The 14235-nt window shown below is 45.3% G+C and overlaps 1 protein-coding gene across 2 annotated transcripts in view; it reads right to left on the bottom strand.

The window, feature by feature from the left end:
- Positions 1 to 14235, bottom strand: part of CD40 (CD40 molecule) — a 170341-nt gene that overhangs the window by 16059 nt on the left and 140047 nt on the right. For both annotated transcript variants that reach the window (XM_077459246.1, XM_077459247.1), the window contains exon 8: positions 4492 to 4578. In XM_077459246.1, the coding sequence (XP_077315372.1) occupies positions 4492 to 4578 (87 nt within the window). The remainder of the gene's footprint in view (positions 1 to 4491; positions 4579 to 14235) is intronic.

Below are 14235 nucleotides of genomic sequence, written 5' to 3'. Positions count from 1 at the left end.
AAAGGGTGGGCCAACTCAATATTGGACTCTACAGACTAAGACTGGGATGCCATTAAACTTCATGTGCGTGTAAAGACAGGTGGCGCCAATACTTTTGGTAATATATGGTATGAAGAGGGACTGTGTTACTGGGGGCTCTGTGATGGGAGGACTCTGGGATTGGGGGCTCTATTATGGGGGACTCTGATGTCATGACTGGATTCCATGATGGGAGTACTCTGGGATTGGGGGGCTCTATGATGGGGAACACTGATGTGATGACTGGACTGTGTTGTGAGGACTGTGATGTCATGGCGACACCCTATGGTAATGGATGGACTCTGATGTGTTGGGTGGACTCAGTTAAAGGGGTACTCTGATGTGATAGGGGGCTCTCATGTATAGCGGGAATGTGATGGCTAGGGCTGCCACCTTATCCCTTGAAACCCAAACACATATGAATTACACAGGTTCTGAGGCTAATTTGATGCAGATAAGGATCCAAGTGAGTTTAATTACCACCTTAATCAGCCACAGTGAAATGAATATGTGTTTGTTTTTAAAGGGATGAGGTTAGCAACCCTACCCATCACATCAGAGCCCCCCCATACATTCCCACTGACGTCCTGCCAGCGCACCACTCCGGTGTGAAAGCCTGCGGGGCTTTCACACTGGAAACAATGGAGCAGCAGTTTGAGGGCGGATTGCAGACGCTATTTCTAACGCTATATCACCTGCAAAACGCCCTCGGTGTGAAAGGGGTCTAAACACGACCTCTTCCCGGAGATATCACACCTTTAACATAAAGGTCATAAAAGTATCAGGACTATCCGGGGTAAATGTCAGATGAACCCCTTCAGGCAGGCATCACAACTCCTCAACACATCATAAATGGACCATGGAGAGAGGAAAAGGAGTGTTCACCAGTATATATTTAATGTGACATTATATATTCAGTTATGGTATAATTTGGTTGTTTATTGCACTTTTGCTGTTTTTTTTTTTTTTTAAGGAGGAAGCACAACAGGTTTTATGTATATACATTTTTCTGTTTTGTATTTGCACACCTACTGTGTAAAGTGCTGCTTCTGTACAATTTTATACATTTTTTATTTTTATTTTGATTAGCATTACCTCATGCAGATTTATTTTTTTAGAAATGTTTAAATTTTTTTACATTTTAGTCTGGAGTGCTTAGGATTTAGGAAGGTACCGTGACTGAAAAAGGTTGAAAACTTTGCTCTGAGTGCAGGTTTCCTTAAAGTGAACTTGCACATTTACAATAGACTCACTATACCCAGATAGCAAGCAATTGTGCTGAAAGTTTGAAAATGGCTTGCTAAGCTATTGCTAGACTTGCCAGGCTTCACAAGTTTGTTGCACAATTGCAGCAAGTCCGCATTGCATGACTCCAGATGAACTTTCTTTGCAAACATTCTGCAAGTCTGCTGCAAGTTCTGGTTCAGTTATGTTGTACAATAGTCATCCCACCACAGGGGGCACTGTGGCTGAATTTTCATGATATAGACTTGCAGAGCTCTTGCTGTAGACTCACCACTGCAACTTTGCTCTTGCTAGAGACTTGCAACGCAAATGTGCTATAAATTGGAAAAGTGTCAACTAGAAATTGTGCTTCAAGTGCTCTGCAAGTGTACAACTTGCCAGTGAAAATGTGCAGCAAGTTAACAGACTTGCAATTCAACACTACCACAAATTTGTGGCAAGTTATCCTTGTTATCTGGAATAATGCCCCCTTCTCCCTACATTTACATACTCACCTTTGCTTTGCTCCCCCAATGCTCCTTTTAGTGGGCTAAGGAGAGACATGCTTGTGTAAACTAAAGTCAGATTTCTGGCCAGAGCTTACATGGGGCTGATTCCTTTTCTGTCTACGTGTAACATCATTGTGCCAATCACCAAGCAACCACTGAATGGTATGTGCTGCTGGGGGCTATACTTTGAAGTTGTTCTAAACCTCAGGCATAAAATATGAACAAAGCATATGCCTCTATAGTGCGTACTTGTTTCAAGCCAGAGCACCAAGTGTAATTTCTGTCTACTGCTTTGTTCCTCTGCTATCGGCATGATCCCCTTCTGACAAGTTTTCCTTATACTAAGAGAAAAATGGTGACAGGGGAGGGAGCTCCAGCTGACCGACAGCCTCACCTCTGTTCCTGTGTGCTGTGTGAAGGGGGTGTGTCCCTTCCCTCCAATCAGCTCTCAGAGCTCTCCTCACTGAGCTCTATAGGGTGTAATTTTATCTCTCTGTCCCCTTTTTTTCTGACAGTTTAGACAAGCTTTTTAAAGTCTGGACTTTGAACAGGTGTAGAGAAGAAACGACTTGAGATAGACAGGTGCAACGTGTGTAGGAGCATTTGTTTCATCTCTGTGTATCCCTTGAGGCCTGTCACTTCACTGGGTATATGTAAAGGTTTACAACCACTTTAAAGTGGAAGTTCAGCCAAATGCTAACTACTTAAAGTGTTACTACACCAACAACAGTAAAAGTTGTCTGTATATTCAGTAAAGTATGATTGTTATACTCCCTTGGAACTGAAGGGTTTAATCCACTGCAGTGTGTAAAAAGGCTGTTTGATCCTGTCTTCCCCGATCCTCCCCTTCCTGTACTGTCTCCAAAACATGTCTGGATAAGACAGAGTTACTGGAGTCAGGCTGCACATGCTCAGTTTGGTTTGTATTACCAGAGAGTTTTTTTTTTCTTTAGAGAGAGTGCATGTGATCAGCACAGGGCCAATCAGCACTATCCAGACAGAGGGTCAGGGTTCTGCATCCTGATAGGTCAGCTAGTGCAGGATGAAAACTCCTCCTACAAGCTTTTAGCAGAGACTGCTAATAAGAGAAGGTATTTAGCCATTTATATTTACTAAAATGATTGTATTTCCATGTTCTGTGTACTGTGGGAGACCAGATATAGTGAATGCAGGGTCCTGGGTTCAGTAACACTTTAAATCTACTCCCACCCCCATTCTAAGCCTATAATATCTTCTCTGTCAAAGGAAAGCTGTCCATACTTACCTATTCAGGTTCAGTCACATGATCGGGTCCCAGCGTTGGCTTCAGTGTAGAGCAGGGACAGCCAACAATGTATTCCTCATAGGTGTCACCTATTAGTGATGTCATCGCTCAGGCTCTGCAGCCGGTTCACGCTGAGGTCTCTTCTTCACCGAAGCCGGCGCTGGGTCCCGATCATGTCACCAGACCAGAGTTCCCTTAGCATAGGTAAGTATGCTGATCTTTCCTTTGCAAAGTAGATAGAATAGGCTTAGTATGATTGTGAGAGTAGATTTAAGTATATTTAGTATTTCACTGAACTTCCACTTTAAAGTCATCCTGTTATTTTGCTCTGCTCAGGACAAGCAAAGGTTTGGTTTAAGTTTTTCTACAAAAGTCAGCGCTGCCCAGAACATAAATGTAATTGGATGGACACTAAATGGTTTTCATACGACTTTTAGCCCTTGTACACCCATGGAAAATGTCCGATCGGACCGCGTTGTCGGATAATCCGACAGTGTGTGGGCTCCATCGGACTGTTTCCGTCTGAATATCCGATGGACCAAGTTTAAGAGCTGGGCTATAAAACTTTCCGACAACATGATCCGATCGGACTTTGTCCGATCGTATGTAGAGAATTCCGATCGGACAAAGTGCCACACATGCTAAGATCAAATTCCTAGACCAAAGCTATTGGCTACTAGCCTGAACGTAGTCCCGTTGTAACGAAATAACGTCATCACGTTCTGAACGATCGGATTTTCCGACAACTTTGTCCGACCGTGTGTATACAACACCAGTTTCGGACAAAATCCATCAGACTAAATCCGACTGATTTTGTTGTCGGAATGTCCGACCGTGTGTACAAGGGCTTAGACTTCAGAGCAGAAATCTCTTGCAGCAATTTGTAGCTCCTGCTCTTCCCACAAGGCTATAATGTAGGTGTCTTTCTATTATATTTGGACTCCCCAGTTTTTATTTGTTCATGCTTCGCTGGGAGCATTACATATACTGGGAGGGTTATTTACTAACAGTAAATCCACTTAGCACTACAAGTGGACTGCAAATGCACTTAGAAGTGCACTTGGAAGTGCAGTGGTTGTAGATCTGAGGGGGACATGCAAGGAAAATTAGAAAACAGCATTTTAGCTTGCACATGATTGGATGATAAAATCAGCAGAGCTTCCCCTCCTTTCAGAGCTTCCCCTCAGATCTACAGTGATCTACAGCGACTGCACTTCCAAGTACTGCAAAGTGGATTTGCTTTTCTTAAATAACCCCCTATGTAGATTAGAACAAAAGACAAACATCCACCAAGGTCAACCTATCAAAAGCTCCAACACATTTGGTCAAGAAGTTAGTAAGACTTGTGGGTGACTACAACCAATTTTGCCTGTCAAAGAGAATCTCTGAGAGACAGAAAAAGCCAACATGTGATTCCATTAGCCGGCAAGCACACTGTACACAATAAGAAGTAAGACATCAATTTTCTGGACTTACAAAAGAAGAATAGTACTAGACCAATGATGACTACTAACAGGACCACCACAATATAAATCCAAGTACTGTTTTTTTTTGGAAGAGGACCTGTAGCAAAAAAAAAAAAAAAAATGTTACTATGTATTGCAAAAAATATATGCCACACTATAAAAACAATTAACAAAACATTCTTACCACCCAACAAATGCTAAGTAATGTTGAAGATGGGATGCATATAAAGTAACTGTTTTAGCAGCCAAAGAATTTATAATTCTGTCCGTCCAGACTCTCAAAACTTATGGTGGCCATACACGCTTTGCAAAATCGATTTTTTTTTTTTTCTGATTGATCTTTCTGATATAAGTAATTGATCTATAGTCAACAACCTCTCACATCGCTATGCCACACACAGGTGATGGATTTTGATTGATAGTTAAAGAGGAGGTCAAGCCTGGGGAAAAAATTAAAAGTCAGCAGCTACAAATACCGTAGCTGCTGACTTTTAATATAAGGACACTTACCTGTCCAGGGAGCCCGCGATGTCGGTGCCCCAAGCCGTTCCATCCATCGTCTCCGGGTACAGGCGCTAGTATTTTCACTAAGGGAAACGCAGCTTCACAGCCTGTTTCCTAATGCGCATGTGTAAGTCGTGCTGTGCTTTCTGAATGGTCCCGCTGTCTTCTGGGTCCACTGTGTGTCTCTCGGAAGACAGCGGGGGGAGGAGGAGGGGCCAGAAACATAAAGGGGAGCAGGCACCTGGTTTTGACAGTTATTTACTGCCCTCACCCCCCGAAAGATGACAAATGTGGCAGCGGAGGGGGGAGGAAGCAAACAAGTGGAGCTTCCCCTTTTGGGTGGAGTTACACTTTAAGATACAAGTGCAAATTACAGTTGCATGTTATCGATTGCATTTCTGTTTCCACCATGTCATCTCATAATCTGATTGCTCAAAAATGTGATCATATTCATGAACAAAGTATCTCAGTGCTGTTGATTGATGCAAACGATCAATAATATTCCACACTGGCCAATCAAATCTGATCAAAATTGCATCTAACTGCATCTAATTGCAAACTAAGTGGTAGGAGGTTTTGGCTGTTTGATTGTTTGCTGATTCGATTATTTTGTTTGTTATTCCATAATATTTTATTGAAATATTTTGTAAAGAATTACAATAGTAACAAAAAGCCAAATACAACAAGCGTAATGAAAAGTCAACATTAGTAACGTAATTGTTGGTTGAGGAAGATCAGTGAAATTGGGTAAATAACTCACAAATCTAAGTAACCACACAAAAAATAAAATACATAAATAAATAAATAAAACAAAACGAAGATACAGAATACTATTCACAATTCACAATTCTGTTCCCTTACTCAGCAATATGACTCTTTATAGAGCAAAATCTAGAGGATATTGATTGAAATGCACATTGAGCAGATCAAAATAAAAATCAAACTGTATATGGCCTCCGTTACACAGCACAATCTTGTCTGGGAGGGGGACCTGATTTTTCTTTGCTGTGGTTACATTTTCATTTATAGGTCTTTTCCCTGTCCCGCTCTGTGATTGGACAGTGAAGGAGAAGCAGTACACTAATGAGCTCATCTCTCTGTCATTCTATCTTATCCTCCTATCATATCTTCCTTGCACTGCAGCACACACCAGACTGGCTCCATGTGCTTCTTCTCCCTCCCCATCACTGAGCTCTGCTGTACAGACTGTATTGCAGACTGCAAGAGACTGATATCTGGTAAAATTCAGGTACTTACATGGCTTGCATTTACAAAGAACACATTTCGTGATGTATTAATGATTATATTGCATTGATTTTTGCCTTTAATATCTGCAAATAGTTGAATTTTAAGGGAATTTCTGCAGAAAGTCTTCACACAGCAGTTAACATCAGTCTAACCTCTTAATTCTAAGTACTTAAGATGATTTTACTGGCTCAGCCATGCACACAAAATGCCCTGCAATTAATAATCAAGGCTCTATTCACATCTATGCATTGTGGTAAAACGGGTATAACCGCAAAGCATCTTAAAACACAGAACTAAGTGGCATTCATTTTATATGGCATCTCAAAGCACCTAGCCAAGGCACTCTTTGTACCCTTTCTGTGGTGTGGGGTGCTGCATTAGGGAAAATGGTGTAGGTTCATTAAAAGGCGTGTTGTAGTGCATTGACTATTCATCTGTGGTTCCATCTTCTACCTCAACCCTCCCATCCAGGGGCGGACTGACAACTCATGGGGCCCCCAGGCAATAGGAGATTATGGGGCCCCCAGGCAATCAGAGGTTATGGGGCCACACAGTAGACACACACACAGTATACAATCACACAGTATACACAGACATGTTTCTATTGGCCGAGAAGGTACTGGAGGGGTGGGGCAGCTATAATCTTGGGATTTTTCGACCAAAAGGATGTTGGTAATGGACATTTCAGAGACAGATGTAAAAAAAAACAGATTTTTACATACTGTCCTTGGTTTTACTGAGGCTGGCAACCCTGATTGGGCCCCCTAGTGGCCCAGGGCCCTCGGGCAGTGCCAGAGTGGCCAAATGGTCAGTCCGCCCCTGCTCCCATCACTACACAGCAATGATACACGGATTCGGGGATTCGGGGGAAGGAATCATAGCACACGGTGGAGGACATAGGCAATTAACACTCATGGAAATGTTGAACGGTGAAGAGTCTTAAGCCAGCCATACACAGATCCAAATTCGGCCTGCATGGGCAGGCTGATTGTACCCAAGTCGATCCATCAATTGACTTGGGTACAACCAGCCTGTCGAATTTTTCACATTCGATTACTGCCAGCAGCTATAGCCATTAGCAGTAATCATTGTGTTCTGCCAGACAGGAAAGCTCCCTGTGATACCCCCACCCCACAGAGAACACAATAACACTGTGGAAGACATTCCCCCATCAACACTGACTGTGTTAATGGGAGAATCAATTGATTTTATTTCCTTCCACCTGTGTTGGAAGGAACAAAAATTGAATCATCTATGGGCTGTTAAGGCCACATTCAGATGGCCGAATAGCAGGGGATAGTTTGCTGGATTATGCTGATACTAATTGGCCACCCTGGCTGCTACAGTGAGGCCATTAGAATATAGCCTAAGGCTGGATTCACACCTATGCATTTTTGGCGCTTTTTGCATTTTACAGATTTGCAGTACAGTCCATTTAAAATGGTTTCCTATGGAACACGTTCTGTAGTGAAAATCTACAAAATGCAAAAGGTAGACATGAGCGCTGTCAAAAAATGTGTTTTGTTTCGTTCCGTATGAAAAAAAAATCGTATTTCGTAATTCGTGTACGAAATTCAATTCGGATTAACACAAAATACAAATTTTCGTTAGATTCGTAAACTTTTCGTTAAAATAACAAAAGTTCGTTATGATGAATTTATCATTATGAGGGGTTCCCACCATCCCTGGGATGTGTTGACTTCCTGGGTTTTTAACCTTTAGTTTCGTTAACTTTTCGTAATAATAACGAAAGTTTGTTATGATGAATTTATCATTATGAGGGGTCCCCACCATCCCTGTGCTGAGTTCCCGGGTCTGAGTGTACACCCGCTGTGCCCATTATGGGGGGTTCCCACCATCCCTGTGCTGTGCTGACTTCTTCTGATTGGTGAACAAAACACCAGTAATTTTTCTGTTAATTTGGATCCAAAATTCCTTAAGGAAATTTCGTATGAAATTCGTAACCATATAAATTCCCATAGAGTTCCCACCATCCCTGTGCTGACTTCCTGGGGTTTTAACTTTTAGGTTCATTAACTTTTCGTAACAATTACGAATTTTCGTTATGATGAATTTATCATTATGAGGGGTTCCCACCATCCCTGTGCTGTGCTGACTTCCTGTTTTTTTAACTTTTAGGTTTGTTTACTTTTTGTAACAAATACGAATTTTCGTTATGAATTTGGATCCGAAATTCGTAAACGAAATTTTGTATCTCATACGGAATTCTTACGCATAAAAATTTGTATTTCGTAGTCATACGAATGTACTAATCGCACATGTCTATCCTAAGGGCAGGAGTAGTACAGACTGATGGAACCATTAGCCAATGGTATGTGCTGCACAGCAGTATGCAGTAGTATTTATTGCACTGATGGCATAATGCTAAAACTTATGCCGCGTACACATGGATCAGACTATCCGGCGGACTTGGTCTGGCGGACAAACCGCCGTAAAGTCCACCGGACTGTCCGAACGAGCGGACCTGCCCACACACGGGACTTTTCCGGCGGACTAGGTCCGCTGGACTATCCGCTGTATAGTCCGCCGTACTTTTGAAATGAACGGACTTGCCCACACATGGAGAAAAGTCCGTTCATTTTGAGCGCGGCTCCAGGACTAGCGAAGGAAGTCAATGTCGCCTTCGGCGGCGAGATTGATACATCGCTGGCACCGTCACCTGGTATGGACTTAAAGGGGAAGCCCTACGCAGAAAAAATGGCGTGAGGGTCCCCCCAGGTCCATATCAGACCCTTATCCGAGCACGCTACCCAGCCAGTCAGGAAAGAGGGTGGGGACGAGCAAGCGCCCCCCCCCCCTTCTGAGCCGTAACAGGCCGCGTGCCCTCAACATGGGGGGGGGGGGGCGCTTTGGGGAAGGGGGGCCGCGCAGCCCCCCCACCCCAAAGCACCTTGTCCCCATGTTGATGAGGACAAGGGCCTCTTCCTGACAACCCTGGCCGTTGGTTGTCGGGGTCTGCAGGCGGGGGGCTTATCGGAATCCGGGATGCCCCCTTTTATAAGGGGGCCCCTGGATACCGGCCCCCACCCTATGTGAATGAGTAAGGGGTACAATGTACCCCTACCCATTCACCTGCGAAAAAAATGTAAATAAAGCACAACACACAAGGGTTAAAAATAATTTAATGCACAGCTCCCGGGGTCTTCTCGCCGGACTCCTCTGCTATCGTCTGCTCTTTTACTAGCGGAGGAGCCCGGGGTTCTTCTTCCCGACTTCGGGGGTCCTGTCCCCCTCTTCGGTTCTTCTTACCGGGCCTCCGCGCCTTCTCCCAGCTCTTTTACATGCGGTGGCCCGGTCTTCTATCTCCGCCGCTGCCTTCTCTTCTTCTTGTTCTTCGGTGGCGACATTGACTTACTTTACTAGTCCTGGCTACCTGGAGCCGCGCTCAAAATGAACTGACTTTTCTCCGTGCGGGAAAAGTCTGTTCATTTAAAAAATACGGCAGACTAGCACACACACGGCCGTATTGACAATTTTTGAGTCAAAACTACTTTCTAAGTCCGCCGGACTTTTTGGTAAAAAAAAGCCCGCCGGAGCCCACACATGGGCGGATTGTCTGGCGGACTCGCCAGATAATTTGATCGTGTGTATGCGGCATTAGTGAAATTGGTCACACAAAGCCATAGCATTCTCAGGCATGCAAATTTGACAGGTAATACTGCCTATCATTCTCACCCACTGAAGTTAATGTGGCTGTGACGCAACTGCAAGCCAAACGCTTGGCCCGTGGTTGTGGAATAATGGTTCTATACAAAATCCCTTGGCTGGGGAAAAAAAGGAAACGTATTCAGCAGGTGCTAGAGTCACCTCCTTAATACCTAAATGCCACGGCTCTGCTGAAGGAGAGAAACTACTTCCAGTTTGAAAAAGGCCTTACAGTCAGTCTACTGTGTAGCTTACAGTATAGGGCAGTGATGGCGAACCTTTGAGTCTGAGTGCCCAAACTGAAATAAATAAGTTGGTTTTGTGTTGTAAAGTGCCAACACGGCAATTCACAAGAGAGGGGTGCTGAGCAAAAGAGAGGGGGTGTGTGAGAGAGATGGGGGTGTGTGTAAGAGAGAGAGGGGGTTGTGAGATAGGGGTTTGTGAGAGAGAGAGAGAAAGGGGGCTGTGAGAGAGAGAGAGGACACAGAGAGAGAAAGGCGACAGAGTGAGGGGTGGACAGATAGATAGAGATGGGGTACACACACACAGAGAGGGGGGACACACGGGGGGCAGAGAGAGAGGGGGGACAGAGAAATGGGGGCACAGAGAGGGGGAGGGGGACAGAGAGGGAGAGGGGGGGCAGAGGGGGAAGGGTGTGAGAGATATGGGACAGAGATAAAGGGGAGGGCACAGTGAAAGAGAGAGAGAGGACAGAGAGAGACAAGGGTGACAGAGAGTGAGGGGGGAAAGATAGATAGAGATAGGGGACACACACAGAGAGGGGGGACACACGGGGGGCAGAGAGAGAGGGGGGACACAGAGGGGGAGGAGTGTGAGAGATGCTGAGAGAGGGGGCAGAGAGAGAGAGATGGGACAGAGAGAGAGATATGGGACAGAGATAAAGGGGAGGGCACAGAGAAAGAGAGAGGGGGGACAGAGAGAGAGGGGGACAGAGAGAGAGAGAGAGAGGGGGGACACAGAGAGAGAGGGGGGACACAGAGAGAGAGGGGGACAGAGAGAGAGAGAGGGGGGAGAGAGAGAGAGGGGGGAGAGAGAGAGGGGACACAGAGAGAGGGGGAGCAGAAAGAGGGGGACATGGGGGCTGAAAAAGAGGAGAGCTGAGAGAAAGGGAGACCTCTAGCTCTGTCCTTATCTGCAATCCCTGCTCTGCCTTCCTGCCCCAGTCTTTGTCTGCAGGTATTCAGTGTATAATTGTGCCCGGTACCTGTCTCCATCCCTGTTCCATCCACCGGCTCCCTCACAGCCTGTGCCTCTTGCCTGTCCTTGTCTTCTGGGCCCACGGTCAGTCTGTTCTCCGGGCCTCACTGTTGAAGGAGGTTTGAGGAGTCCAAGCTCCGGAAGGCGCCAGGGATGCTGCGCCCCTCTTCAGCCATACAATGAAGCAGTGAAGGTCTTCTCTCCCTCCCGTGCGTGCTGTCAGGCCTGTAGCCTACCACGCGGAGAATGTGGGGCCGCCCACTCACTCGTGCAGACAGTTTCCCACACCTTGCCGCTGCTTGCTTCTCTCCCTCGCGTGCTCTCAGGTCTGTAGCCTTCCGCGCGGAGGCTGCGGAGCCACCCACTCATTCGTGCAGTTAATTTCCTGCACCTCGCTGCTGTTTGCTGCCATGTTCTCCCCACCGTGAACCAGGACCCTCTCGCGTGCCCACAGAGATGGCTCTGCGTGCCAGCTGTGGCACGCGTGCCATAGGTTCGCCATCACTGGTATAGGGGGTCATTTGATTAACTTGTTAGCAATCAATCTTAATTTTGGGGGCATATTTGAGGCACTAATAGCATCCTTGTACCCTTAACCTTGGCTTTACTATAGTAAAATGCAAACAGAGTGAGTCCAGAGTATAAACAAGATGCAGAAAAATTTCCACTTTAAAACGAATGTATATAAATGTCTTTTGCTGTCATTTACCTCGTTTTAAGCAGATGGAACTTCCACAATGTATAATGACTAATGGTAAGTGATCATTGTTAAAAGTTAATAGAATCTAAATGATCAAATCAACTTCCAAGACAATTTGCTTTCAAGATTGTTCTAGTTCCATAATGCCAGCTTTTGTAGCATAGCAGATGCTAAAATCACGATACCAGTAATAAAGCATGCAACAAATCCTGAGGTTTTTAGAGACCGTATAATTCTCCTATCCTACCGCTTGAGATTTTGAGTGCTATCATAGGAGCTACATACTGAGCTGGCAGTCCCGGAGTTCCCATGCAATAGGGCTGTATAATGTTCTTTGTTCTGTGTGTAGCTGGTTTTGGGTCAATTTTATTGAATTTCTATTTTTATGTTAACAAATATTTGACCTAATTGTAACCTAAAAGTATTTATAAGATTTTTTTTTTTTACAAACAGACATTTAATGTGATCCTAATATATAACTAAATTATAAACCCCCTATACTCTGATACCCCTAACTAAAATATAGTGGAACCAATTGCCTTCAGAAGTCACCTCGTTAGTAAATAAAGTCCACCTGTGTGTAATTTAATCTCAGTATAAATAAAGCTGTTCTGTGAAGCCCTCAGAGGTTTGTTAGAAAACCTTAGTGAGCAAACAGCATCATGAAGGCCAAGGAACACACCAGACAGGTCAGGGATAAAGTTATGAAATTTAAAGCAGGGTTAGGTAATAAAAAAAATATCCCAAACTTTGAACATCTCATTGAGCATTGTTCAATCCATCAAAATGGAAAGAGTATGGCACAACTGCAAACCTAACAAGACATGGCCATCCACCTAACCTGACAGGTCGGGCAAGGAGAGCATTAATCAGAGAAGCAGCCAAGAGGCCCATGATAACTCTAGAGAAGCTGCAGAGATCCACAGCTCAGGTGAGAGAATCTGTTCACAGGACAACTAATAGTCGTGCTCTCTACAAATCTGACCTTTATGGAAGAGTGGCAAGAAGAAAGGCATTGTTGAATGAAAGCCATAAGAAGGCTTTCTCAGTTTGTGAGAAGCCATGAGGGGGACACACAGGGGAGGGCTGGCAGCCTTAGGCCTGGGGGGCAAGTCCAGTTAAGTGGCCCATTGAACCACTGAATCAGCTCACCACCCATCTACACCACATTCCCTGTACAGAGAGAGAGGGAGACTGCTCCACATTGCCCCAAAGAGAGATAGACTGCTTGACACTGCCTCCACAGAGAGAGACTGCTTCACACTGCCTCCACAGAGAGAGACTGCTTCACATTGCCTGCACAGAGAGAGACCCCGCTTCACACTGCCTCCACAGAGAGAGACCTCGCTTCACACTGCCTGCACAGACCCCGCTTCACACTGCCTCCACAGAGAGAGACCCCGCTTCACACTGCCTCCACAGAGAGAGACCCCGCTTCACACTGCCTCCACAGAGAGAGACCCCGCTTCACACTGCCTGCACAGACCTCGCTTGACACTGCCTGCACAGAGAGAGCAGTCACTTTCTGTGCAGGCACTGTGAAGCAGTCAGTCTCTGTATAGGCAGTGTGAAGTGGAGCAGTCTCTCAGAGAATGGAGCAGTCTCTCAGAACGAGACTGCATGATTGCCCCCAGAGAGACTGAGAAAAAGAGCTGGCCCCTTCCCCACACACAGTACACAGACCAATGAGGCTGCAGGAAGATGAAGACTAAAGACTGTGCTGTCACCAGGGTGCAGGTTCCTCCTGTCTCAATTGCGGATAGTAAGAAATGCACATGCAGACGCATGCTGGAGCACAGGCCAGATTAAGGGCATTTTGGGCCTGGTGCTGCAGTGGAGTAGGTTTAGGAGTGGCAGGGATATGAGGTAAGTAATGTCATATCCCAGCTCTTGCCCAGACTTGGTCACAGCCCCACAGGGCTGTAATGTTAGGGAAGCCCAGAACTTGAATTACCAAGCTTCCGTAAGAGCCGTGTGTCGGTGTGTGCTCTGAGGTGAAAGTTTCCAAGCCATCAGAATACAGAGATCACTGCTGGCAGCTATAGCAGCCAGCACTGATCGCTAAAAAACATAAAGACACACTGGTTGTACTGTCAGTTGATGGAGTCAAATTCTGTACAACCAGTCTGCACAGAGATAGATTGAAATGTCTGCTGAACCGGCAAAATTTCAATCTGTCTATTGTGGCCTAAGTCCACCAGTCTCTGGGTTTAGTAATATCCTCAAATCTTCTGAAAGGGGGGCTCCACTTAGGTGTAGAAATTCACTTTAAACTCCACCTTATTTCCAAAACTCTCTTTAGGGTCCTTTAACACTAAAGGCGCTGTACAGGCGTTTTAGTGCTAAAAAATAGCACCTGTAAAGCGCTTCTTATGCCACCCCAGGTTTCCCACTGGGGCGGTGCGCTTGAAGGACATT

The sequence above is a fragment of the Lithobates pipiens genome, unplaced genomic scaffold (genome assembly GCF_037356315.1).
Source record: "Lithobates pipiens isolate NorthernLeopardFrog02 unplaced genomic scaffold, aLitPip1_a1.2 Scaffold_28, whole genome shotgun sequence".
Classification (NCBI taxonomy): Eukaryota; Metazoa; Chordata; class Amphibia; order Anura; family Ranidae; genus Lithobates; species Lithobates pipiens.
The sequence above is the reverse complement of the archived record's forward strand: the minus strand, read 5'-3'. Positions and strand labels throughout refer to the sequence as shown.